Source organism: Miniopterus schreibersii (genome assembly GCF_964146895.1).
Source record: "Miniopterus schreibersii genome assembly, chromosome: 4".
In the NCBI taxonomy this organism is placed as follows: Eukaryota; Metazoa; Chordata; class Mammalia; order Chiroptera; family Miniopteridae; genus Miniopterus; species Miniopterus schreibersii.
In genome coordinates this window covers 55,666,806-55,691,529 of record NC_138105.1, presented here as the reverse complement: position 1 = coordinate 55,691,529, position 24,724 = coordinate 55,666,806, and the positions used below count along the sequence as shown (strand labels likewise).

Sequence of the window (24,724 nt, the reverse complement as noted above, 5' to 3'; positions counted from 1 at the left end):
CACACATTTGTTGTCCCATACTCCAGCCTTTTCATGTACCGCCCCCCCAACTGGTTCCCTGTGTCAGGTTTATTAAGATTGGGGTTTCTGGTATTTTCTCATTTTGACGTGCTGAGTAAAAATTTTAAAAATGCGGCCCTTTTCTTGATCTGCATTTCCTCCCTGCTTGCTATTCCCCTTGCTGCTCTCCCCCCACTCCAACTCCAGACCAATAAATTTTTACAATCCAACAGATTAGAAATTAACTTGTCTTCATAGATACAAAGAGGTACAGCTTTTAGATGTGTTATTAAATATCAAAAGATTAGTATTTCCCTTACATATGTCCCCTTCTCAACCTTTCTCCGCCAGTGTTACTTAGCAATGGGGACTACTTACATTTTTGACTATTTAAACTTCTGACTATAGGAGCATTGACTCTGAAATAGGGTACGCAGAACCCTTAATATAATTCAAATACAATAAAGTAATTCACCTATACATAGACCAAAAGCAAACAAAGTCACATTAGGAAGTGTGTGTTTTGGTTTTTTGTTTGTTTTGGTTTTGTTTTGTTTTTAAATTATCTAAAAACACAACAAATCGTGTGCTGGGAAAAACATATCCTGTAGCAAATGGTCTTTGGTGCTAAAGCGCTATGGAAATTCTAAAAGTCATGCTGTTGGCAAAAGAACTGAAAAAGTCTAATGTGACATCTGAGAAGGCATTGGATAAGCATTTTGGTGGTTAAGTATGTCTTCAAGTGAAAATGTTAAGATTATTAACTATGTCTGATTGCATTCTTTCTCTTACCTGATTTTTAATTGTAGAAAATCTCTGGTTTTAAATTAACTTTTACTTTCTGATTGGGTCCAGAAAGAGCTAATTGAGTGGATCATAGCAGGAAAATGTCGCTCATGGGGCTCAGCTTGTGTGGATTAATTATTACATGCTTCTAGGCTTGTCCAGGAAGCCATTCACGGTAGATTACAAACGGTACACAAATATTTTTCATGTGTGAGCTCACGGACACCAAAGGAGACGCTGATTTATTCCTAGGATTGTGTGTGTTGTTCGAACATTAGAAAGTCAGAGATGTAGGAAACGGGTGGATGCCAAAGACCTTAGGCAGTCAAAACGCCATAGTTATTCCAAGATTACAATTTGGCTCCTCCTGGAGCAAACGTTTTTATCTTGGCAAAAACCCCAGCTAAACATAGTTAGCCATTAGGAGAACTTGCAGGAACGTAAAGAGGAGCCCTGAGGGAGACAGAGAGCCAACCTTTAGAAGTTGCACTTGGCAATCTGGATCTTCCATTCAGGGTAGAATTTGGGTTCCCTGGGTGTTTAGGGTCCATATAGGGCACCACTGGACATACATCAAATCCACGAGGTACTGTGATTCCTTAGAGGGGTCTAACTATTTGGGAAGAAATGCCACAAGGACCTAGTTTCTCTCCTGGCCTCACGTGTGTCCCTGCTACTCACAGTCCCACAGCCCACACCAGTTCTGTGGCTTCAGCTAAGCCCAGTGGCCCGCAGGCAGAGGCTCTGGCTGTGAAACCGGGGAACATTTCCCAGAGTAGTACAGGAAAATAGAAGGAGCTGCCCCCCTTCAGCTGGCAAAACCCACCTGCCATCCACTGCCAACCATCATGCCCAAGGGAAAGGCCAAAGAAGATGCTACAGTCAACAAAACAAAGGCCAGCTTGAGTTACAGAGATAGGGAGATTTATTTTCTAAACCTGCCTCTCCGATCATCACAGCCCAGGCCCATGAGGAACCCTGCAAAGCAGGGAGAGACACTGCACAAAGGGAAAGGGGGAAAGGGGGAAAGGGAAAGAAAAGCAGATACAAATGAGGAAGGAAACTACGGTGCAGAAAACAGATGGTCCACAGTCCAGACGCGGGAAGTGGAGTCCCTGGAGATGCCCAGGGAGGGGTGCTCTGAGCTTCCCGCCACTCTACAGTTTGAGAGTTTTAAAAAATCAACCTTAATAAAAATGTAGAATTTTGTTTTTCTTTTCTTTTCATTAAGCGAACATAGAATGCTGCATGGTTCTCTTTTGGGAAAGGGGGAAACACCACTAATAGAACGTCTATGTCTCAGGGCCTGGACTGCACAAAACACGGTTTTGTGTCTAGTGTTGGAGGATTTCTCCCAGGGCCCAGGAGGAATTCTGTAGCATTTCCACACACCAGGCCACTGTGGCGAAGGAAAGCAAACTCTTACAATCTCCTTTCTTCCCCTGATGCCACCAGCATGGACTTTGTTTGCTTAAACCAAGAGGTGTGTTGGGCCCTGACACCCCCCAAATCAACTGTGTCCCAGGCAATAATAATACATTAGGGAACATGGACTTTCTGGTGATGGCCTCGTAAAGCAGCTTGTGGGAAGCTCTTAGGCTACATATAAATGTGAACGTCTACCCCTCTGCAAACGTTTCCTGCTCTGAGTGTCAAAGGACAACTTCATTGGCTGTTTACAGGGACATTGGTTTATACGACCTTTTTTTTTTTTGGTAGTTTATCCAGGAGAGGACTTTTTCAAAGTTGTTGCCAGCTATTATCATTTGTTGTCCGTGTCCTACAGTAAATGGTCTGTTTATGAAAAAAATTTTAATAAAGCTGGGTACAGGCTGGCTTAGGAGGAAAAAAATCACTCCTTACACGAAGAAAATGAAAATGTTCTCTACAGCCTCAGAGAAGTTTTATAGATTTGCTTGTCCCATTTGTCTTTAGTTTACCTGGAACTGAGTTTTGTGAAAAGTGTAAGGGAAAAATCTAATTCAATATTTTTCACCTCTGCTGAAGAATCCATTCTTTACACAGCGGTCTGCAGGTTTCTGCAGGTACTGGAGTGGGCTCTATTCTGACCACTCGTCAAATTGTCTGGCCTGTGCCAGCTCCACAGGATCCTAATAGTACCCATTTAGGAAGTTGTGATGTCTCAGAGGACAAATCCCACCCCTTCCCTAACACCACCTTATTTTTCTTCTATAGGAGTGTCTTGGCTATTTATAGCTATTTTTTTCTTCTGCTAAACTTTTAGAATCAAATTGCCAAATTCAGTATTAAACAAATAAATACAAGAAACTCACTGGAATTTCAGCTAAATTTGCATTACATTTATAGATTACTCTGGAAGCCATGCCTTCTTTACAATTTACCACTCCACAGGCATGGTGTTATCTTTCCATTTAAGGTGGGGGGGGGGGGGGGAGGGTGAAGAAATGCTATGTGGAACCATTTTTGAGTTGAGCAGTTGTCTGATGAAATGAATGTCATTGAGCTTGGCAATGCAAAACACCACCTTAGAACAAACTGAAAATCAGTCATTTTTGTAACATTTCTATAAAGCTTGCTGGTTTTCCCAAGCAATATGCTAGACAGAATTTTGTCTTATTTTGTCTGTCTTGGCTTTCCCACTCTACTTGGACCTCTATCTGGCCACTGACCATGTCCACATTTCTCCGACCCTTCACGAGATTACAGTCACATAGCCATCGTTCAATAAATATCTACCGAGTCCCAAAGGTAGCCACAATGACCAATCTACTGATCTGTTCCTTTACTTTTTAAAGGCTGCTACACAAAGCCACATGTGAGTGGAACTTAAGCACCAAAGCAAATACAGAGAATGAGACTTGCAGATGTCAGACCTTTGTAAAAACAGGAGGAAAGTAGGCAGAAGTGGTTCCATCGGGTCTGCAGAGATACGACGTTGGACTGTGAACCTGGAAAAGCAGAGACACATGGATCAGATTCTAAATATATAAACGGCTGAAAAGATGGGCTAAAGAAACCTCTCATTATTAAGGTCGCTGCACATGAATGAACCGAGTGAATGAAAGTCTCTCCATATATCATTCTGTTGATCTGCTCTTACAGCACAGACACTGTCTGCTTCCTCACCGCACATCTGTTACTCTTCTCTGTTCAAAAGGATATTCAAGACAAAAGTCCCCTGGCTCCTTGGGGATCCCGAACTTTTAAATGCTCTTACCAAACGGGTTTCTGTGGGGGGGACTTCCATAGGAGTCTTTTTAAAAGCTCTCCCAGACATTATATTTTATTTTTCTAATATAGTCTGGATTCATTGAAGAAAAAGTACAAGTTACTGGCAGTGGGGGATAAATGATCAAACATCAATCGATCTTATTTTTAACTTGTGTTCTTTTTTGATATAGGTAGGGATTAGAGGAAAGGAAGAAAAAAGGAATATATTCTTTTTTTTCCCTTGATGTGCAGAAAACAAAGGTGCTGAAACACTTTCTGAATGATACTCACTTTGGGAAAAATATAAGGATTTCCGAGTAGTGAATGGAAAATATTTCTTTGTGTACAGTCATGTATTTTCAAATGCTCTGGGTTTCTTCACTTCTATATAGGTGGTTACTAGTTTTTTAACCTAAGGTGGTAGTGATCTGATATTATGTGTCCACATATGCCACAGGACATCATCAAAAAATGTTGGCAGAGTGGCAGAGATGCTAGGGTGGTGGTAATGAGTCTTATTCACTATCCTTGTAAGACTTTATGTAGGGTTGTTATTTATTCAGAAGGCCTGGGTCTCACTTTTCACTGTCTTTTTATGTCCAGAGAATATCTGAACACTGATCCAGTATTTAGTCTGTGCCAGGCATTGTTCTAAGTGTTATATGGAAATTAGCTCAATGAATCCTTGTGATAATCCTTTGAGATATATGACATTATCTTCATTTTACAGATGAAAAAATAAAAAGGCATAGAAAGGTTATATTACTTGTTCAGGGTCCTTTAGGTAGTACGTGGTAGAACTGGCATTCAAACCCAGGCCGTATGAACCCAGGGCGTTAACCTTTAGGTCACCTTGCCTACAATAAAGCAATGGAGTTTCTCTGAGCACTTCATTCTCCCAACTGTACAAATGCGATATATTACCTTCCATTCAGTGCTCCTGTAAAATGTAAACCATTTAAAAAATGTACTGCTAATAAAGATACATTTTCAAACATGTACTGCTGACATTATTATGATATTTACACATCTGGATGCATGTGTGTCTTCCTGCTTTTAGGCTTCTGTGTTACATCTTAAAACAGTCCACCGCATTCGGGATGTGTTTCACGTGTGTATTTCCCGTTTCCCACGCACAGTTTATAAATTGGGAATGGAGCTGGTGGTATGTATTTTTTTCTGTTGTGAAAAGCCTTGCACAGTGCTAAGCATCCATTACTTATCAGTACATAAATATCAAACATCAAAAAGAAATCCACTGATTTAATCAGAAATATTTCTATAAATTCCATTCTAGCTTAGGGGTTTAAAGGAAATACCTACTATATATGCCACCTCCAAGTAACTCATACTGGTTGGTTCTTCTCATGTTTATGAACTCAAATGTATTTTCTCTACTGTCTGCATATTCTACATATCACAGAGTATATGACACACACCTATAATTACTAAAATATCTACGAGTGCTCGATAGAGAGAGGGCGTGGTAATGCTCACAAAACATACAATAAGGGATGAGTTTACAGTTCAAGGGTGCTGGGGAAGCCTTTTGTGTGTGTTGTATTTAAAGATACTCATCACAGCACAAAGGCACAGGAGCATGTATTTGATTTAGAGATATTTATATCTTAATATTATTACTTAAAAAAATTCGTTTTGTTTGTGTTTGCAAAGTAAACTCACGGCAGTTTCTTTCCAGTAGTTAATATTGTTGTTCTTTCTTGGGTAAAGTAGCCTTACAGCAAAATAAAAGCAAGATAAAAATGCATGGCGAAGTCAAGGAACTTTAATTCTTTTTATTATCTGTTTGGTGTTTAGAGGATGAGAATAGTTTCGTTGGTATGTAGACTTCTCTTGTCTTCTCATTTGTTTAGATGAGATAATAAATTTGGCTAAATGGAAGAGAGCACATGTGTGGGGGAATAATCAACTAGTCATAGATAAAACAGATATTTTACCAGATTATTGGCTGTGAAAAAGGGAAGTTCCCAAAGGAAATACAGATGTTGACTGACTGGTGGTGTGGCTTTGATTCAAGATTATTTTTAGTGGATTAAACGGAAGAACTTTACCTACCATTTTCTTTTCTCCCAGTTGTATTTCGACTTAGAAATTATTTCAAGGGAGTAGGCTAGTAAAATTAAAGCTATATTCTTTAAACCAAGAAGTCTGCTGGTGAATTTCAGTCCCTGTGGGTCTGGTCCGAGGCACACTTACCTGTTGAACAGGGACAGACAACGGCTGGATCACAGCTGTGGTCACTCCTGCCTTTGGAGACGATGATCCTATGGTCAGGGAAACGGAAGTTGTTTTCTTCTGAGCTCTGGAAAATAGGGAGGCAAGTGCTCTGTCAGAATTATTCTAAAGCAGCAATTATTCTTTAAAGCATTTCCACAGAATGGCCCAGTTGTTTTGTTTTGTGTGTGTGTGTGTGTACTTAATCCACTTTAGCGGTTAAATGCTTCAGAAATAGGACCGGTTAGAATAGCCGTGGCCAGTATATGCACAGAATGAACCTTACAGATATTAGCATAATAAACACACGGGTAAAAGAAAAATAGCCATTATCAGTGAAGCTAAGGTACTGAACGTGAAAATCCTAAGAGAATAGAAAATACTTAGAAAAAGTCTAATCTTTAGCAGTAAGAAGATATTTGAAATCTTTGGGGTTAGGGTTCTATATTTAATTCAAAGTTTTGGTTGTTTATTTTAAGTCTAGCAGCTGTTCTTTGTTCTGGTTCTAATTTTGTGAAGTTGAGAGTGCCTTGAAATTTTTATCTTTTTTTAGTGCATAAGAGTTACTGAGGTGTGGACAAAGGTAAAGAATTGGTTTCTAGACCCAGTTTTATTAAGTCATTGGCTGTGGAATCCCAAGCCAGTCATGTAACTTCACTAAACTTGAGTCTTCTCTGAAATGAGAGGTGGTAGAGTACATATATGATCTTATTAAAGTCCCTTTAGCATTTATATTTGGTGACTATTTGATGCTGAATAAGCATAATTGTTATGTATATACCAGCAGATCAAGATAACTTATTAACAGAGTCTTAATAGTCACAGAGTTTTCTACAAAATTCTGGCAGATTTTATTTAATTTTTGCAAAATAATTAAGATATTAACATTTTACTAACAATCCATACATCTTTGTAGGAAGAACTAAATTGTGAGATTTTCATGACAAGATCTAACTAGAAATAGACTTTATTTAAATGGAAACACATTGCTGGCCTAATGAGATATTTTCCAACTTATATAAATACATTGATCCTCACTTACTTTTAGTAGCGATTTAATAAATTCTCTCTCAACATGACTGTTCTTTTCATAAATTTATAACTGGTTAGTTGTCTTTGAAACTAACATTATATATGGTTAGATTTTGGCATATTGATGATGAAATGCAGACTTCAAAGTTCAAATTCATAAGTTAAAAATTATGTTCCAAGTTCAAGTATTTGATCTTTGATTGACAACAGTTGACTGTTTCCTTGAAAACACAACACGTGTGGCTTCCTACCCCAACAATTCTGCTGACATTCACTGCTATAGAACTGATGAAACCAGAGGCACTTACTGTGGCATAGCTCCAGGTTTCGATATGAAAGCTAAACTTTCACTGTCAGAATCTGTTGAACTGGCGCCTAAAAGAGTTAAAAATAATAATAAAGTTAAGATGTAAGCAGTATCTATAATTGCTTCAAAGAGTAATATTCTTTATTTCAAAACAATAACATATAGTCTTATTTATTATTATTATTATTTTTTAATCTCCACCTGAGGATATTTTTTCCATTGCTTTTCAGAGAGAGTTGGGGGGAGGGAAGAGAGAGAGAGAAAAAGAGTGAGAGAGGAACATCGATGTGAGAGAGACATATGGATTGGTGCCCTTGACCAGAATCAAACCCGAGACCCTTCAGTTCGTGGACCAGCGCTCTCACCACTGAGCCAAACCAGCTATGGCTAGAGCCTTGTTTTGAAATAGAAAATGGTTCAGACCATTTTCACTTGGTCTGTGTCTTCAGAAAATCATTATTTTTAAGAAAGAACTACTATGAAAAGCTTTCTTCAAAGCAACATGTTTTTAATGCCAGATTTCTTTATTAATTTCATTTTTATCTCTTTGGCCATCTTAATCATACTTTTAAATGGCCTATAAAATATGAAATAAATTTGAGTGTGTCTGTGGGCAAAACATTCATGGTTTTAAACTTTAACCTTCTCCCAGATTTCATGGTGTGGATTATTAATGTCCTCATTACTCGTTAATTAGGAAATACTTTCTGACTCTTGGATAAACTAGAACCTGACAGTGGCTTCATTCTTGAATAAAAGGGTCTCTGATTTTGGACCATGCCTTCCCAAGTTCATTTGTCTCATTAGTGTTTCTAAATTAAGGGTCATATTTTTAGTTAAAATGCATACTGTACTTACATTTTAATGCTGTGTGTTTTATGACAAGAGATTTTAGGTGACATTTAAAATAACTGTGGTTAGAAGTATATTCTAGATATTTCCTTTACATAACTTGAGTTATTTAAATTATTTCTTTTAAAATATTTTAATGTAAAATAATACATGTTTATAGAAAAACAACAACAAATAGCATAAAATTGTGTGATATTGTAGTAAAAAACCTTTGGTACCTTCCCCAATGCCATTCTGCGTATGTTAACAATCTGGTGTGTGTTTTTCAGATAAATTTAATGTATCAACATATATATATTTATGTACATATTTATACAAATGGAATCACACTATATGTACTCTTTGCAATCAGTTATTTTTGCCTATGAATACCTTTTGAATAGTTACATTTACTTAATTCTCTTGGATGGCTGCCTAGTGTTCCTTCCCATGACTGTAATACTCTTTTACAGCCTTTTATTGATGTTGAAACAATCATGTTTAGGTAACTGCTGGAATGTTTGCTGTCTCTTCCTATTTATATCTATAGCTACCACCTAGTGTAGGCTTTCTTCACCTAGTTCCTGGACTACCATGATAGAGTCTTATCTGGTCTTCCCATCTCCCTCCCTCTCAAATTTGTCTTCAGCCTGTGTCAGATTAATCTTCCTATCTTCTAGAGCCTCCTGAACTTCCACATCACATAACCCCGGCCCAGAGTGTTGAACATGCCCCCTGGTGTATATCCTGCCAGGTAATGGGAATACCACACACACACACACACACACCCTGCCTTTGCAGAGATTACATTCTTCTGAGAACATACATGATAGACAAGGTAAATAAATACATGGTATGGTGGTGAGCGAAATGAAAAAAACAAAGCAGGGTAGGGTGTTGGGAACAGGAGAATGCAGTGGGAGCAATATTAGGTAGGGTGAACAGAAATGAACATCCATGGTTGGTAAGGGCTTTTCCTTCTTGGTGTTTTCCCATGACCGTATCTTTAGGTATAGTATCCATTCTTGTAGGAAATGCCTACCCAGTCTTTTCTTGATATTCTATCTTTTAAGATCAGCCCAGTGATTTTTCTGTGCTGTCTTCTCTGAACTCCTAGCGTTCCTGTTTATATCACTCTCATCACTTACAACATTGCATCTGCTAGAAAATTATAAGGCCTTTGATAACTGAGGTTGTGTTAGGAAAGGAACTGCCAATTTTTGAGTACTTATTTACCCGGCAGTCTGCTAGGCACCTCATAGCATTTAATTATTATAATAATGAAACTCACTAAGAGGTGTTATATTACAGTAAGAAGTAAGAGGTTAGGTAACTTGCACAGGGTCTCATCACTAGGAAGCTGCGGTGACGTGCCCCATTCCATCTGACCTCCACGAGCTGTGCCTGTATTCCCCCGAGGGCTCAGCTTCATGCCTTGCTCCTGGCAGGCCTTGAACTTTTGGCAGGATGAATGAATGAATGGGACCAAGGAAATGCAAAGCTTGTTTGGGGCCAGGAAGTAGACTGTGCAGCTAGAGAAGAGCAGCGTCTTGGGGGAGGTGGGGCAATGGTGGGAGGCAAGTCTAGAAACACAGGGTGGAACACCAGGGCCAACGCGGTTGGACTTTGTATCTAGGCACTGAGTGGTGGCTGGGAAATTAACTGCAGGACCAACCGAGGGAGGAGCGGGGGAAAAACAGAGCAAAACAAACAGCAAACATCTACAATAGGTGGCAAAGAGAAAGTTTGAACCATGATGAGGAGGTGGGAGAAGCTGAGCAGGGAAACAGAGAAAAACAGTAGACTCAGTTATCAGAAAGTCATGGAAACTGAGAGAGGGAATTTTTACCAGAATCATGAGTGTTAAGGAGAGGGCTGGCAAAAGTCCTATGGGACTTATCATAGACACTCTCAAAATGGTCTGAAATTGGGGAGAGAAATAGCTGATTCTCCTATAACTCCAAGTATTTAGCTCCTTTTTTAAAACATCCCCTCTGATTACCTCTATTTAGAAAGGCATTTTCATTCTTTTTTGCTACCTTTTTCCAGCTGATTTTCAGAGCAAAGTCAAGGACCAAAAAGGTTGGTGTCCCCTGAGAATACATTCGCTAGGTTTTGCACACCTGTCCAACCCTTGTGAAATCTCAATGTCACCTTCTGTCTCAGGTGTCGGAGCAGCTCCTGCAGATGGTAGCAGATCAAATCTCCCCATCTGTGCCAGCAAGCTCCCTCCCCTCCCCTCGGGGCAGTCCTCTCCCCTTCTGTCTTCTCCCTTTAGTCATCTGCTTTGCACCTGCTGGTCTGGAAACACCATGCCTGTCTCAGGTTAACATTTTTCTCTGTATTTATCAAACCATCACGTTCAGCACTTTATGCAGACTGCAATCTGAAGGAGGCACAGGTTCCTGCCCTTGCAGTTACTATCTGTCTGTGTATCAGATATTTACCTGCTTAAATGCTGACCGTGTCTGTGCTGCCTCCCACGCAGAGTGAAGGTATCTCTGCTCTACTCTTGGGATAAAGGGCAGGACGAGTGTCACAAAAAACGAGCCTCCTGTCTTGACTTTCAAAGGTGTTCCCTTTCCATTTTTAAAACTCACCCAATTTAATACGGCCTTGCAGGAAAAAAAAAATCATAAAATGCACAATAGCAAAAATTAAAGAAAAAATCATTTGGAATTCCACCCCCCAGATACTTTGGAGCACATCCTTCTAAAATTTATGCCTGTGCACACAGAAAAATAATAAAATATATATTTAAAAGATGATAATGCTGTCATACTGCAGTTACTGTCTTCCCCATGCTTAATACATATATCATAAATATGTACCTTTATAATTTTCTAGTGGCTGCTTCAAACTCATTTGCATGGAGTCACCATAATTTTATTATTCCACTATTAATGGATATATTATTTCCATTTTGAGACATCTCACCAGAAAGGTGTATAACATAGCAACATATCAAAATGCCCATTTCCCCATACTCATGAAATCGCTATGTTTTAATTGTTTTTATTTCTGTCAATCTGATATCTCCCATGATTTTTTAAAAAGCGGTAATTTCTGAGTGAAAACAAATTAGATGTCAATCACACAGCTTCAGGAACTAAGACGTCTTCATGAAAGCAGATATCCACTTGGCCATCTAAATAGGAATTTCAAACTTGGCATGTTCAAAGCAGATATTGCCTTCCCTGTGTCCCCTAAGCCTCTTTCTCCCCAGCCTTCCCCATTTCAGAGATGGCAACACTGTCCACACAAACGGTAAAGGAGAAATCCCTGGAGCTCCCGGATTCCTCTCATCCCCTCATCGAGTCCCCCTCACGGCTCTGGGAATCTACCTCTGGATTCTTAACCCAGAGGACGCCGACTCTCCCCGCCTCCACCTACAGGCTCCTCCTGAAGCACCGTCATTTCTCCTCTGAGCTGCGCAACAGGCTGCCCACTGGTCTCCCGCTAGGAGTCAAACCAACGTTTAAAAACATGGGGGGGGGGGGAGTAGGTTTATGGTTGTTTGTAAGGCAAATAACACAATAATTAATAAGTAGGAATACAAGAATAAACTGTTTTGTGTCCTCATGTTTTTCTATAAACATGTATTATTTTACATTAACATATTTTAAAATAAACCTACTTTTGCCCCACCCTGTATAAATCAGCTAACGTGACTTTTCAGTTTAAACCCTCCATGGTTTGTGAGGTTATTTAGAATAAAGGCCACACTGCTAACAGTGACCATACTGACCCATTAACAACAATGTGCTTTAGGAAACAACTCGATAGAGACATGACAGAGTCTAATTTAGCGCTGGATAAGTAAAATATAAAAATTTCTTACTTTTAGTCATAAGAGCCTAAGAATTTATCTAAAGGTCTTGTTCTCAGGGATAAAAATATACCGAAATCTCTCAGGGTTTTCTTTTTTAAATTATTATTCACATTTCACAAGGCCAATGAGCTAGTGTTTTATATTAGGCCTAGCAGACTGACTCCTAATGGCACTTCATTCTAACTCTGTCCAGCTTCTTTATCCTGTTCACACTCTATCTGAAGTCACAGATGCCCAACAGCAGGCTGGCTAAGTAAGTTCAGTGTTATTATGTGGAAAACTGTGCACTGGAAAAAAAATCCACTGTCCTTGTTGAAGTCCAGGGTGTGAAACACACATGGCATATAGAACTAGGGGTGGATCTTTCCCCCATCGAGTAGCTCTTCCAGATGATTTCAGAGGCAGAAGAGGGCTGGTGGGTCAGAAGCTTCTACATGAAAGAACCAAATTTAATTAAATACAATTAAAGACCACATTGTGAATGTTTTGGGTCTACCAGGATTAGATACTGAAACTGATTTCAGAGGTAGAGACATTCTTCCTTTTTCATATGAAAAGTGAGAATACGTTATATACAGGGTGTCCCCCCAAATGTATATACACTTGAACAGCTGATAGCTCGGTTGGGCTGTGTGGGGGAAGCAACCAATAGATGTCTCTCTCTCACATTGATGTTTCTCCCTCCCCCTCCCTCTCCCTCTCCCTCCCTCCCTCTCTCTCCCTCCCCCGCTTTCCACTTTCTCTGACAAGCGATGGAAAAAATATCACCAGGTGAGAATTAAAATAATAATAATAAAATATCACTTAATATTTTGTATTCTGTTTTTCCTGTAACGTGCCCATCTCTGCTGTTCGATATAAGGGACTGTGTCTTAATCGTATTTGTACCTGCACTGTCTCCCACATAGTAGGGCCTTAGGAAGTGCTGGCTGAACTGAGTTGGTAGGCTCTGACTTAAATTAATGTGAGTTCATTTAACACTTGTAGCAGAGACGCAATGCACGCTAAAATTCACCACATGTCCTGCAGTGCTGAAAGCAAACTAGGCGTTTAATTTTAAGGTGCTCTATCTGGGCTTGGATTTGAGAGACAAATCTGATCATCATTAACAAACAGATTTTTAATGGGATTTTAAGTGCCCTTTATTACATTCTAAAGCACTTCGAGAAGTTTTCTACACAGGATGCCCATGACTAATACTTACTGCTAACTTAAATTCGAAAAACCTTCATCATTTCTTTTCTATGACTTCAGCACCTCAATATGTGTATGACATAGTGGTTAAGAATATGGGCCCTGGGAAGACACTGCCGGGGTTTAAATCCTTGTGTAACTTTGAATGAGTCCCTCTAACCTCTGTGGGTCTCAGTTCACTCATCTGTGAAAAGGGAATACTAATAATACCTCATAGGCTTACAGCGAAGTTTAAATGGTTATGTAGGTATATTACGTGTGCATTTATAAGTCCCATGTAAGTATTAGTTACTGCTATATACAGAATGTTTTTATTAACAGGACAAGGTCTCTCGAGGAGCTCACAGATGGTTGCTTTCAAAGATAATGCAGAGGAGCCTTTTATTAGACATAAAGGCATACACTTTCAGCGAGTGGTAACAGTTCCCTCTAAAGCTAAATCGTCAGTTCTTGAAGGAGCTAGAAGTGATGGCTCACATCCTGCTCTCTTCTGCTTTAAATAATGAAGAAATCTCGTGGTATTAAACAGTTCACGGTAGTAAAAAGATGGAGAATAAGGTACAGGAATTGAGTTTTCTTTCTATATTTTAACTACTATTTTGAAAAGCAACCAATTAATAAGGTTACATACTGATTTATGGATTTAGGGACGACATAACATTGTGGTGCTTAAAACACTCCCAACTTAAATTATTGGCATGGATCAAAATGCAATGGTAATGTAAAACTATATGCTTTGATAACCAAGTTTTCTAATTCTCTGCAGGCTGAGTCTTGTCAAAAAATTCTCTGCCTGCCCCTCTTTAGTCAACAGTCTTAAAAGGGGAAAAACTCTAGAATGTAACCAAAATAAGAATATTTAAAACATTCACTTATTCTCATGATTTCCTAAGTAATTTAGAATATAACTTTGGTTGACAGCTACAGTATTTCAACATGATTCCATTCTTTTTTCACTAGAGAAAACAATAATAAATCGGGTACTTTACATTTTAAATAAATTTGTTAATGTAGCTGAAATGTTTCAAATTACAAGGAACCAGTGTTGACCTCAGACATGGTCGATGCATGCCTAAGTGTCAGAACTGTTTGATTTACTTATCAAGTGTTCAGGAGAAATGGGTTTTGAATCCCAGCACCACTCTGCTGCTTGCATGGGGAAAGCGTCTTCTCAGCGAAGCCCTCCTGGTGCTGAAGCCGCTGGAGCACTCACGCTCCTGGGCCGCTCACCTCTCCTTACCTTCAATGAACACCTCGGCCGAAGTTGTGTCTGAGCCACTGGGGTTCGTAGCCAGACAGGTGTAACGACCTGTGTCGTCTTCAAAGGCTTCTGCTATGACCAGGGTATGGAGGGCCCCGCCCTCGCCGTGGATCTGAATATCGGGAGTGTTGCGCAGCTCCTTCCCCTCACAGAACCATCTGCAGGCCAAACGCAGGTCGGGGACAGGAGAGAGAGAAAGAAAGGAAACGGTGATGCTTAAAATAATGAAGCAGCAGTGAAAGGCTGGATGCTCTGTAATCAGATGCTTGTTTGATCAAACAAGATCTGTGTCCGTATTACTGACGGAAACTCTGCATTTTAGACCATGAAACGAATGGCTAGACAATTCCCCATAGGTTTTGTTTGTAAAGCATCCTGTACATTTTATCAAGCTGGAAATAAGCAACATTGTCAAGCTTGGAAAGACCACTGCAAGTTACAGAAGAAAAGGAACAGAAATTCAAAGTGTCTTACAAAATGTTTTATAATAAATGACTCTTACATTTATTACAGTTTTATCTATTATTCTTATCTAAAGAAAAATATGAAAGTAATACAAATGTTATGCTCAAAATATCTAACATATCAAGGGAAACTAATCATCGTGTTAAAAAAAAATCAGAGGCAGCGATATTTTCATTGACCCTAAGACTTCTGATCAGCTGAGCAATAACAAATTTAATGCCTTCCACATTTCCGATATTTACAAACCTTTCTAGCAGACCGCTTGGCTTCTACAACTAGGGAAATGGAGCAGTTGTAATTCATTCTTGCTGGTCAGCACTTTTCCTTTCCCAAACAACCAGAACCTTGGTGTGGGAGGCTGCAAGCTGCCAGACTATTTTAACACAGGTTCTCTCTCACACTCTTTCCTTTATTCCCCCAGCACCTCAAACTCTCAACAGGAGTTTTACAAAAACTATGAAGCCCCAACCTCCTCCCCCACCCGCAGCCAAATGTGATTTATTTTTAAAGAAATATGTAGGAATGTGCCACTTACAACTAAAAGGATTGAGGTCTCTGGAACTGTATTGTCCATTTAGCTCTTAATTAGCACTTGGAGATTTCCTCTGAGTCTAATCTTCTAGAAAATTTGTTGGACTTGGTATACCCTTTTGTGAAAATATGGCTCTGAAGACTAACTTTTTCTGTATTTTGATAGCATAATATAGGTATGTGTCTATACTTAATCTGAAAATAATGTTAACAAAGCAAGTCTGTTTGCTAATACTTCTGATTATTAACTCTGGCATTAACTCCAGAAATTGTATTAAAAATAAATATGGGATACTAACAAAAGAACAGATATGATTTGGGGAATTAAAATACTTTTCAAGAAACAAAACAAAACCCAGCCAACTGAGCATGCTATACAATGCAATGTATATTACATTCATTTGAGACAATTGAGAAGAGCAGTATTTCTTGCTTCTGGGGTATTTTGTGGTTTCCTTTGTTTTCTCAAGCCTTGGAGAACATTCCAGCCTGGAGCTATCTTTCAGTTCCTTCCTTTCTCTACTCCTTCCCCAGTCAGAGTCCAGCTCTTCACCCATGAGAACTATGGCTTAAATTTTAATTGATCTTAAATTTTTCATTGACCTCTTCATCTCCAGTAAATTATGAATCCTTTCTATATCATGTATCAGATTAAAGTTCTTGAAACTCGTCCGTGCACACATCACTCCTTAAACTTCAGACCTGTATTGAGGCATTCCGTATAACTTAGCCCTGATTTTATTTTCTATCATTTTCTATACTAATCCTCTCTTTCCGTCAAATATTTGCACGGATTTATTGTTCCTGACACATCGCCCTCTTTGGAATTCTCTCCTTACACTCTACATTAATCCCCTCCTCACTGCCATGGGAAAGACTCATTTGACAGATTAAATGTAACCAAACACCCACGTGCCGGGCACCTTCTACGTGGAAGGCCCTGCGCTGCATGCTGCAGGTGATAGAAAGAATGCCTGGTAAACTCTGAAACTAGTTGAGGGGTTTGTCTGTCTATATTGTCAACTAGAATTTTTCATCTTTCATAAAAAATATATAAACCAGTTATTAAAGAAAAAAGGAAGCATGAAAAAAAATGAAATAAAGGTTTAAAAGAGAGAAAGGCTAGTTGCTTTGGCCAGTCGTGCTTCACAGGGAAACCTCCGTCGGCTCTCCACGGGAGTGTACAGCTCGACCCCTAACTCCCAGCTCTGCGGACTTACAGCCTGCTGTAGGTCCACTGCCTGTTTCTGCATGGCCCACGAGCTAAGAAATCGTTTCTGTATTTTTTAATGTTTGAAAACATTTTTTAAAAAGTATATTTGTGACATAGAGAACTGTATAAAGCTCAAATTTCAGGATCTATAAATTTTTTTTGAACACAACCATGCTCATTCATTTACATATTGTCTATGGCTGCTTTTGCATTATGACAACAAAGCTGAGTAGTTGTAAAAGACTGTATGGCCCACAAATCCTAAATTATTTACTATCTGGGCTTTATAGAAAAAGTTGGCCAACTCCTGCCCTAACTTCTTGCCTCTGGTCCAAGGATCACACTTTGAGGAGCATCAGCATCATTTGGGAGCTTGTTAGAAATGCAGACTCTGACCCTCAACCTAAATCTACCGACTCAGTGCAGATCCCCCTGGTATTGCATGTGCATGTAAAGGTTAAGAAGCTCTGTTCTATTATGTTCGGATCACACTAACTTGTTTCACACAGTGGCTCTCCATCTAGGTTATTCACCTCTTTAACATAGCAACCACATTTTATGTGTTTTGTACCTCTGGTCCCTTGTACATAAGTGTATGGAAAATTGTGTTCTGTTTCTTTGTTTATCCCACCTCTGTACTAAAAAAACCGTTAGCATTATTCATTTGACAGTTGATGATATATCATTCCAGGGTATCTTCTGTGTTGTTTCCTTACACCATTATTTAAGGTCTATTGCATTTATGCCTGATTTTCCCATCTAAAAAATTGACTCCTACATTGCAGAAAAATGCATTTTTTAAACTTTTTTTATTGATCCATAGTATACTGCATGTAATTGATGCTTTACAAACACTGTCTGCCACTCATTCCTTTAGAATATGCTTTCCATTATGAATAAAAAATTGTGAAGGATCTGTGGCCTATGAGATTTGGAAGAGGTTATGTATTATATATCAGTCCTTGATGTTTGCAATTCACATTTTCTTATCAAAGTCCCTGAAAAGTCCTGCAAAAAGAACTTAACATTGTCTAATCTAGCATTTACTTATTTGACCATGATATTCTTTCTCATTTAGCATCTACTAACATCCCATGTGTAGCTGCAGAATGCTTTTCTAGCATATTTATCCCATGGAAACTGTAGTTTTAAAAATATGAATTAAGATAAATTATAATCTGAGAAATTATAAGCGTAAGGTTGAAGAAAATAATTAGTAAGCACAATAAAATACTTGAAATATATTTTAATACTGGCAGAAAGATTAAGGCAACAAATGCATTTTCTGCTACAGTCTACCACATCTATTTAGTCTCCTGAAACGGTTCATTATGTCTTCAGCACTTGCATAGGGTGAAATAGTTGGTGCTTACGAACTTCTAGGCTGACCTGTTTTTTTGCTTTTTAAACACTCATGGTTTCTGTTCTCCAACTCTCTGAATAAAATTTAAACAGCATCTCAGATTGTAACACATAGAAGACATAATGGACAGAAAAGACTAAATTTGTCCAAATTAGGTGGTAAGTATAATAATTAACATGAGTCATTATATTGCTTTGACACTGTCAGGGAAAGTCAGACTGTCATTGATGGAAGTACCTGTCAAGTGATCAGTTATGTGTTGTTAAACTGTAGTAAGATAGGGTGTGACTCAAGAGGAGGAGGGAAAAAAACTGCAAATATTTAGATGGTAGACTCCCTTTAGCAACAAAAAGGGCAGCATGGTTCCCGGCCAATATTTAGATAAATGTGTGTTTAATTTGTGATTGGAACCATTTGCACATTGGAGCTAGTAATGGCCTAGCAAAGGGGCCCTTCCCAGGAATGGCCAGTTCTTAGCTATAATAAATGACTCTCCTTCAAGCACTCCTTTCATTTGAAAACTAACTAACCCAGAGCCACATCACTACCACCTCCTCTATGGGGCTCTCACACTCAGGGCCATTAATCTCCTCTCTTAATCACTCCAGGTAGCAACTAGAGACAGCTCTACACTCCAGAGCCCACTGAAATTATTCAGACTGGCCAATCCTAAGTCTGTTTACACTGCTTCATCCATTCCTTCCCAAGGAAACCACAATAAAGGCTCCTGCCTATCTTTCAATTCGCCCCCTCTGCCTCCTGACCAACTCTGAAGCTTCCCTGTGTGCCCCCACCCCTATCCCCACCCCCACCTCCACCAGTATAGCATGCTCCCTACTCTTGGGAACTGTAACAATCTTTCAGTGGCAATCATCTCCTGATCTGCTGGCCTCACCATTCCTGAATAATAATAAAACCTACATTAAAAATTTTTTATTCAACTTATTGGGGTAACATTGGTTAATTAAATTATATAGGTTACAGCTGTGCAGTTCTATGATGCTTTATCTATATATTGCACTGTGTTGACCACCCAAAGTCAAATCTTCTGTCACCATATATTCAACCCCTTTTTCCCTTCACTACCTCTCCCCCCCCCCCCCAATTTTCCTCTGGTAACCACCATATGCTTTCTGTGTCTATCAGTTTTTGTTTGTCTTATTTGTTCATCTGCTGCTTTCAGTTTTATATCCCACACACGAGTGAGGTCATATGATTCTTGACTTTTTCCATCTGACTTATTTTGCTTAGCATGATATTCTCAAGATCTGTCACCATACACAAAAATTAACTCAAAACCTACCATTAAAATACTGAACTAATCAGAAAAGAATAAGCTTATAGACAAAGAGCTTAATAAACAGCTTAATAATAACTATTGTAGTTTCTCCTTAAGATGTATATGGAGAGTTTATCTCCTCTCATCTACTCAAAATGAATTGCACTTAAAAAGCATAAAATGAAGCTCTATATAATTTAATGCACATATCAGAAGAGAAAGTCAGCCTTGTCCACTGTTTATGTAGCAGATCAAAACCAAATCACCTTCTTATCTAACCTAAGAGCATCCTAGAATTTTGAAGTTTTGACACCACAAGGTAGATAGATGAGACGTATGACCATCATGTTTGTTTTGTTAAATTTCTTAGAGGTCATCATTCTATTGGCGTCCTGGCAAAGGACTCAAAATATTTGATATTCTTGAAAGAAGTAAAAGTCAGATCTTCTGATTAAATTTTGACCTCCTGAATTTTTCCTAAATTCTTACTGCTAGTGCAACTTAGGAAAAGCAATACTGGCATGACAAGCTAAAATGTAAAGCACACAAAATGGGACTAAGTACGGGCTTGGTAAACCCGTGGCGCAGGCAAGGTCCCCTTCCCCTGGCCTGTGGCAGATGCCACTAATTAATCAGAACGTTGTTCCTGGTGAGACTGAATGTCCGCAATGAAACACGTTTGCCATGTTCCCTTGGTCTCTTTCTAGAAAACACCTTTTATCTTTCCTCCATATCTTGAAAGCTGTTTCTATTTATGATGAGCTGAGAGTGGAAAAGAGGGTTTGGTTGAGCGGGAGCATGTGCAAGCATGTAATGTGGCTAAGAGAGAGTCTCCTTAGGTAAAATTCCACTTGAAGACACACCCGGACTTTTTTTTTTTTTTTTTCCATTCCATTTGTAATACCTGGAAGCCATTTATCTAGTGGGTAGGACACTCGGTAGCATTTTGGAAAATCCAAATCCATTCCTCTACGTCTGCATTCTGTACCTCTGGTAAATTTCACCTTCAATCATACTTCTAGTTTGCCACTATAAAATGTTCAAATACATAAGTATAATCTCATAAAATGAGGAGATGACACAAAATTTGGGAACAATGACAGTTCTTAAGGACTGATATAAAATTCAAATTAAGGGAAAGAGAATTAATATTTATTGAATGCCTATCATCTGCTATGCACTTTATGAATATGGTCTTATTTTATTTCTCAACCACCATGTAATGTAGTTTTCATTACATTTTTATTTATCTACAGAAACGAAAAAGCAGAATATGGACAATTCAATCCAGATAATCTTCAAAACTGCACTCTCCTCAGGACTTGCTGCTCCGCCTTCCACCCAGCTTTTTCCTATGGAGAGGAACAAGTCTGAACAGCCTTTACCGACTCTTCCTCCCTCATCTCTGGGGGAGCTACTCATCAGCTACGTAACTGCCGCCTGCCGGGGCGCTGAGAAGGAAACCCTAAAAAATTAGCATGTGTGGTAAATCCCCATTCAAAAGTATCACGAGTTAGGCTGGTTGTCAGACTGCAAGGCAGTCAACAGGGTATGAAAATAATCTTGCATTAAGTCGGAAATAAAATGTACAAGGGTTAGGAGATGTAGTCAAATTCATTCATCCAACCAAACAAACGTTTATTTATTCATCGAGGGGCTTCCTGCACTCGATTCCAATCCAAGGAACTAACTGGGGGTACAGATGACAGCTAGGCTGGGTTTCCTACTTCATGAGACTACTGGTGGGGTAAATAGAGATGAAAACTCGGTTAGAGACATGAGGAAATGCTGACTACACTTCATGTCTGAGCTTGGGTTATCCCATCACATTTGGAAGCATGTACTGCTTAAAAAAACTCTTTAAAAACTGGTTATTGTTGCCCTAGCTGGTTTGGCTTAGTGGTTAGAGTGTCGGCCTGCGAACTGGAGGGGCTCGGGTTCAATTCTGGTCAAGGGCACGTACCCTGGTTGCAGGCTCGGTCCCCAGCCCCGGTTGGGAGCATTCGAGAGGCAACCAATTGATGTGTCTCTCTCACATCAATGATTCCTTCTCTCTCTCTCTCTCTCCACTCTTTCTGAAAAACAATGGACAAATATCTCCAGTTGAGGATTTAAAAAAAAAAGGTTATTGTTTTATACTTATAGATTACGTTTGCTTTGGATAAAGGTTAAGATCAATTTCTCTTAGAGAGGGGATAATGTAATGGACTTCAAGCGTCTTGAATTTTTGCTTTCAATTCACAAAAGATTCTAACACATAGAGAAAAAGAATTATAGCATTTAAAGTTCTGTAAGACCGCACATTTCTTTCTATTTCTGTGCTGGGAAATCAACATTGTTTAAAATATATACTTAATGCATAGTGGACCCCGCCCCCCCCCCCAGGATTTTTCAAACATTCTAGCCTAAAAATGAGATAGTGCCAAAAATTCAAGGCACCAAGAGGATGTGGTAGAACTGAAATTCAAGAATGTATTTTACATAGAAAAGTTCAGTACAGGGTGGGGCAAAAGTAGGTTTACAGTTATTTGTATGGAAAATAATACAATAATTAATTTAAAAAGTAATACAAGAATAAACCTTACCACAGTAAATCTACTTTTGCCCCACCCTGTATTTAATTGTTCACATTCTACATTTCAAGGTGAGGTTGAATGGAGCCTCTGACTTGGTCTGAGGCCAGCTACTGGGGGAGAGTGGCTGTATTGACTGTTAGAGATCAAAGGAGGTTAAAGGAAAACTAAAATCAGGGGGATCCCAGCTGCTTTTGAGCAAGTGGCTGTCTTTGAAAACGACCAATAATTTCCATTCTTGGGTAGTGTAAGAAAATTTTCCTCCCTGATGTGGCCTTCCTATTTTCTTCTCTTATGACCCTGGCAACTAGCAACAGGGCTCAGAACTGTATACTGGAGTTGGGGTATACATCTGGGAGAGCTCAGAACGCTCTGGTTCTCCAAGACAGGGCAATATTGTTGATTTTTATGGAAATAAAGTCAACTGCTCAAATAAGAGGAACTAATCCACTGGCAAAGTATAATATATACTGTCCAGTGTACTATACTTACAGTTTATGTTTTAAAAAATCACATATGGCATCGTTTGGCTTACACGTTGACTAAATAATATCTATTCTTATTCTACCACTTAAAAGGAAATAAAGATTTCATGACTGACAGTTTCTTTTGGTATCTTTACTTTTTTCTGAACCACAACTATGTATCATGGGAATTCTCTGTGCCTTGCATTTTAAACATGTGGCTTTTAAAATGAACAAATCCGACTTATAAACATTATAAAGCTTCATCAATGAGTCTTGGCTGATAGTCTCCAACTCAGCTAAGGAAACAGTAAATCTTAGAAGTCACTTAATAGAAACAACGAGGTGCTTTAAAATAAAAACCTTTAAAAACAGTCGAGTTTTTATTTTCTCTTATAAGTCAGTTTCCTTATGCTCAAGGGGAAACAAAGTGAAGTTGAAAGATGTCTGTCTATTTTTGCTCCACAACTCCACTGATTTGTACTTCCCAGGAAAATTTATCTTCAAAAGGATGTCAATGATTGCAGGATGGCAAGTTTAGCCTGCAGCTGCCCCTTCTCCCAAAATGCAAACAGCCACATGGCTTCATGGAACTGCATGCTTGACAAAAACTAAAGGAACCAGCTTCTTTAATGTTATTATAACAAAACTAAAGGGGAGGGGGGGGAAAACATCAATAGTTCCGCAATGGTTATATTTTCCAGGTGTTCCTTTCCCCCAAAGGAATGGCAGGGCCCTGCCATGAACTGGAGAGCCACCAAAATAAAACCGGCAACTTAAGCCCAAGATGAATTTTGTTTATGCCTAACTCCAAGTCAGGCCATCTGTAAATATCGCGTTTCATACATCCGCAATTAAACATCAATTAATTTCCATGGAGCATTTTTTGTCTTGTCACCAAAGATTTCTTAATTTTTTACATATGTTCATATTAACCACAAGGCACACCATGTTTATTCTGTCATGTGGATTAATAGGCAGACCAAAGTGAAATTAGTTCTTGTCTAAGTTTACTGTGGCTATAATTTCATGACTGCTGAACCCAAAGACCAATAGCTAAATTTGTGTGGAAGACAGATGTACTTTAACCTCATGGTCCAAAAGAGACCAATAAATAGATGACTTTTAGAAATTCAAAGCCCAGGAAATGATAAAATAGATTTTTATCCCAAACGAGAGTCTCATGTCTAGCAATTCTCTCCTCTAATAATCATTTTATCTTCTAAGAAAGAAAGATAAAATAGAAGAGGGCGGGCAGCCTGGATAAAACTAAACTTCAGAAATGATTTTGTCTTGTTTTGTAGGGACCATGAGAGAGGTAGCTTTATGTTTGGACATTATGAGCATGCAGATATTCAGTCACTATCCCTAAAATACAACTATGAAAACAAGCAACAGAAATCTACACTATTTGTGTTGCCAGATGCTGTTAAACTCTTCAATTGCTCCTAATATTTTCCACATTGGTGATGTAGGAGAAAGGATCTAGGATTGGGAGAGTCGGCAGTCCTGGGTTCTGGTTTCGCCTGGTATAGATCAGCTAAACTGAATGGGAACCTGTAGTTTTCTTCTGAGGCTTGAGTTTCCTTCTTTGGGTAGTTATCTCATATGTGTCCCAAGAAAGTAGTTCTGCAGCAAGTTGAGAGATACCACTGAAAAAGGGTTCTGTGGCCAGTTAGGTTCAGGGAGCACTCATTCACTGGGTTAAACAAAATTAAACATCTGTCTTTTCTAAAGAACTTTTTAGAAGTTTGTACTGAATTTCCAAGAGAGACAATGGTAGGCATCAGTCTCCGTCTTACTGGACCACGGAACAGATAATTTGAGAATCACGCTGAAGGACCAGTGTTCTGTGGAATACGGTTTGGAAAACACTGGGTTAAAGGATATCACAACATCCCATCTAACTCAACAATAGTATCATTTAATACCTGGCCTACATTTTACAACGACCTCTTCCTGTGCTCATGACAAACATTAGTAATAGGGCGAAGCCCTCGTTCCCACTTGCCTCAGATTTGGTTTCAGAGTCCTTTCGGAAGGTGCTCCCGGCAGCCCCTGCTCGTTGGTTAGAGTTGGCACCTGAGTTGAAATATATTCTCCATGCCTATGTCTAAATATTATTTTCTTAGGCAGGAATCAATGTGAAATGCTGAGTGCTAACAT

The 24,724-nt window shown here is 39.0% G+C and overlaps 1 protein-coding gene across 2 annotated transcripts in view; it reads right to left on the bottom strand.

Annotated features, from left to right (window-relative positions):
- PALLD (palladin, cytoskeletal associated protein) overlaps positions 1-24,724 on the bottom strand; it is a 345,943-nt gene that overhangs the window by 187,177 nt on the left and 134,042 nt on the right. For both annotated transcript variants that reach the window (XM_081135630.1, XM_081135631.1), the window contains 4 exons: positions 14,650-14,828; positions 7,554-7,620; positions 6,196-6,301; positions 3,642-3,716 (listed from right to left, as the gene is read on the bottom strand). In XM_081135630.1, coding sequence (XP_080991756.1) covers positions 3,642-3,716; positions 6,196-6,301; positions 7,554-7,620; positions 14,650-14,828 — 427 coding nt within the window. The remainder of the gene's footprint in view (positions 1-3,641; positions 3,717-6,195; positions 6,302-7,553; positions 7,621-14,649; positions 14,829-24,724) is intronic.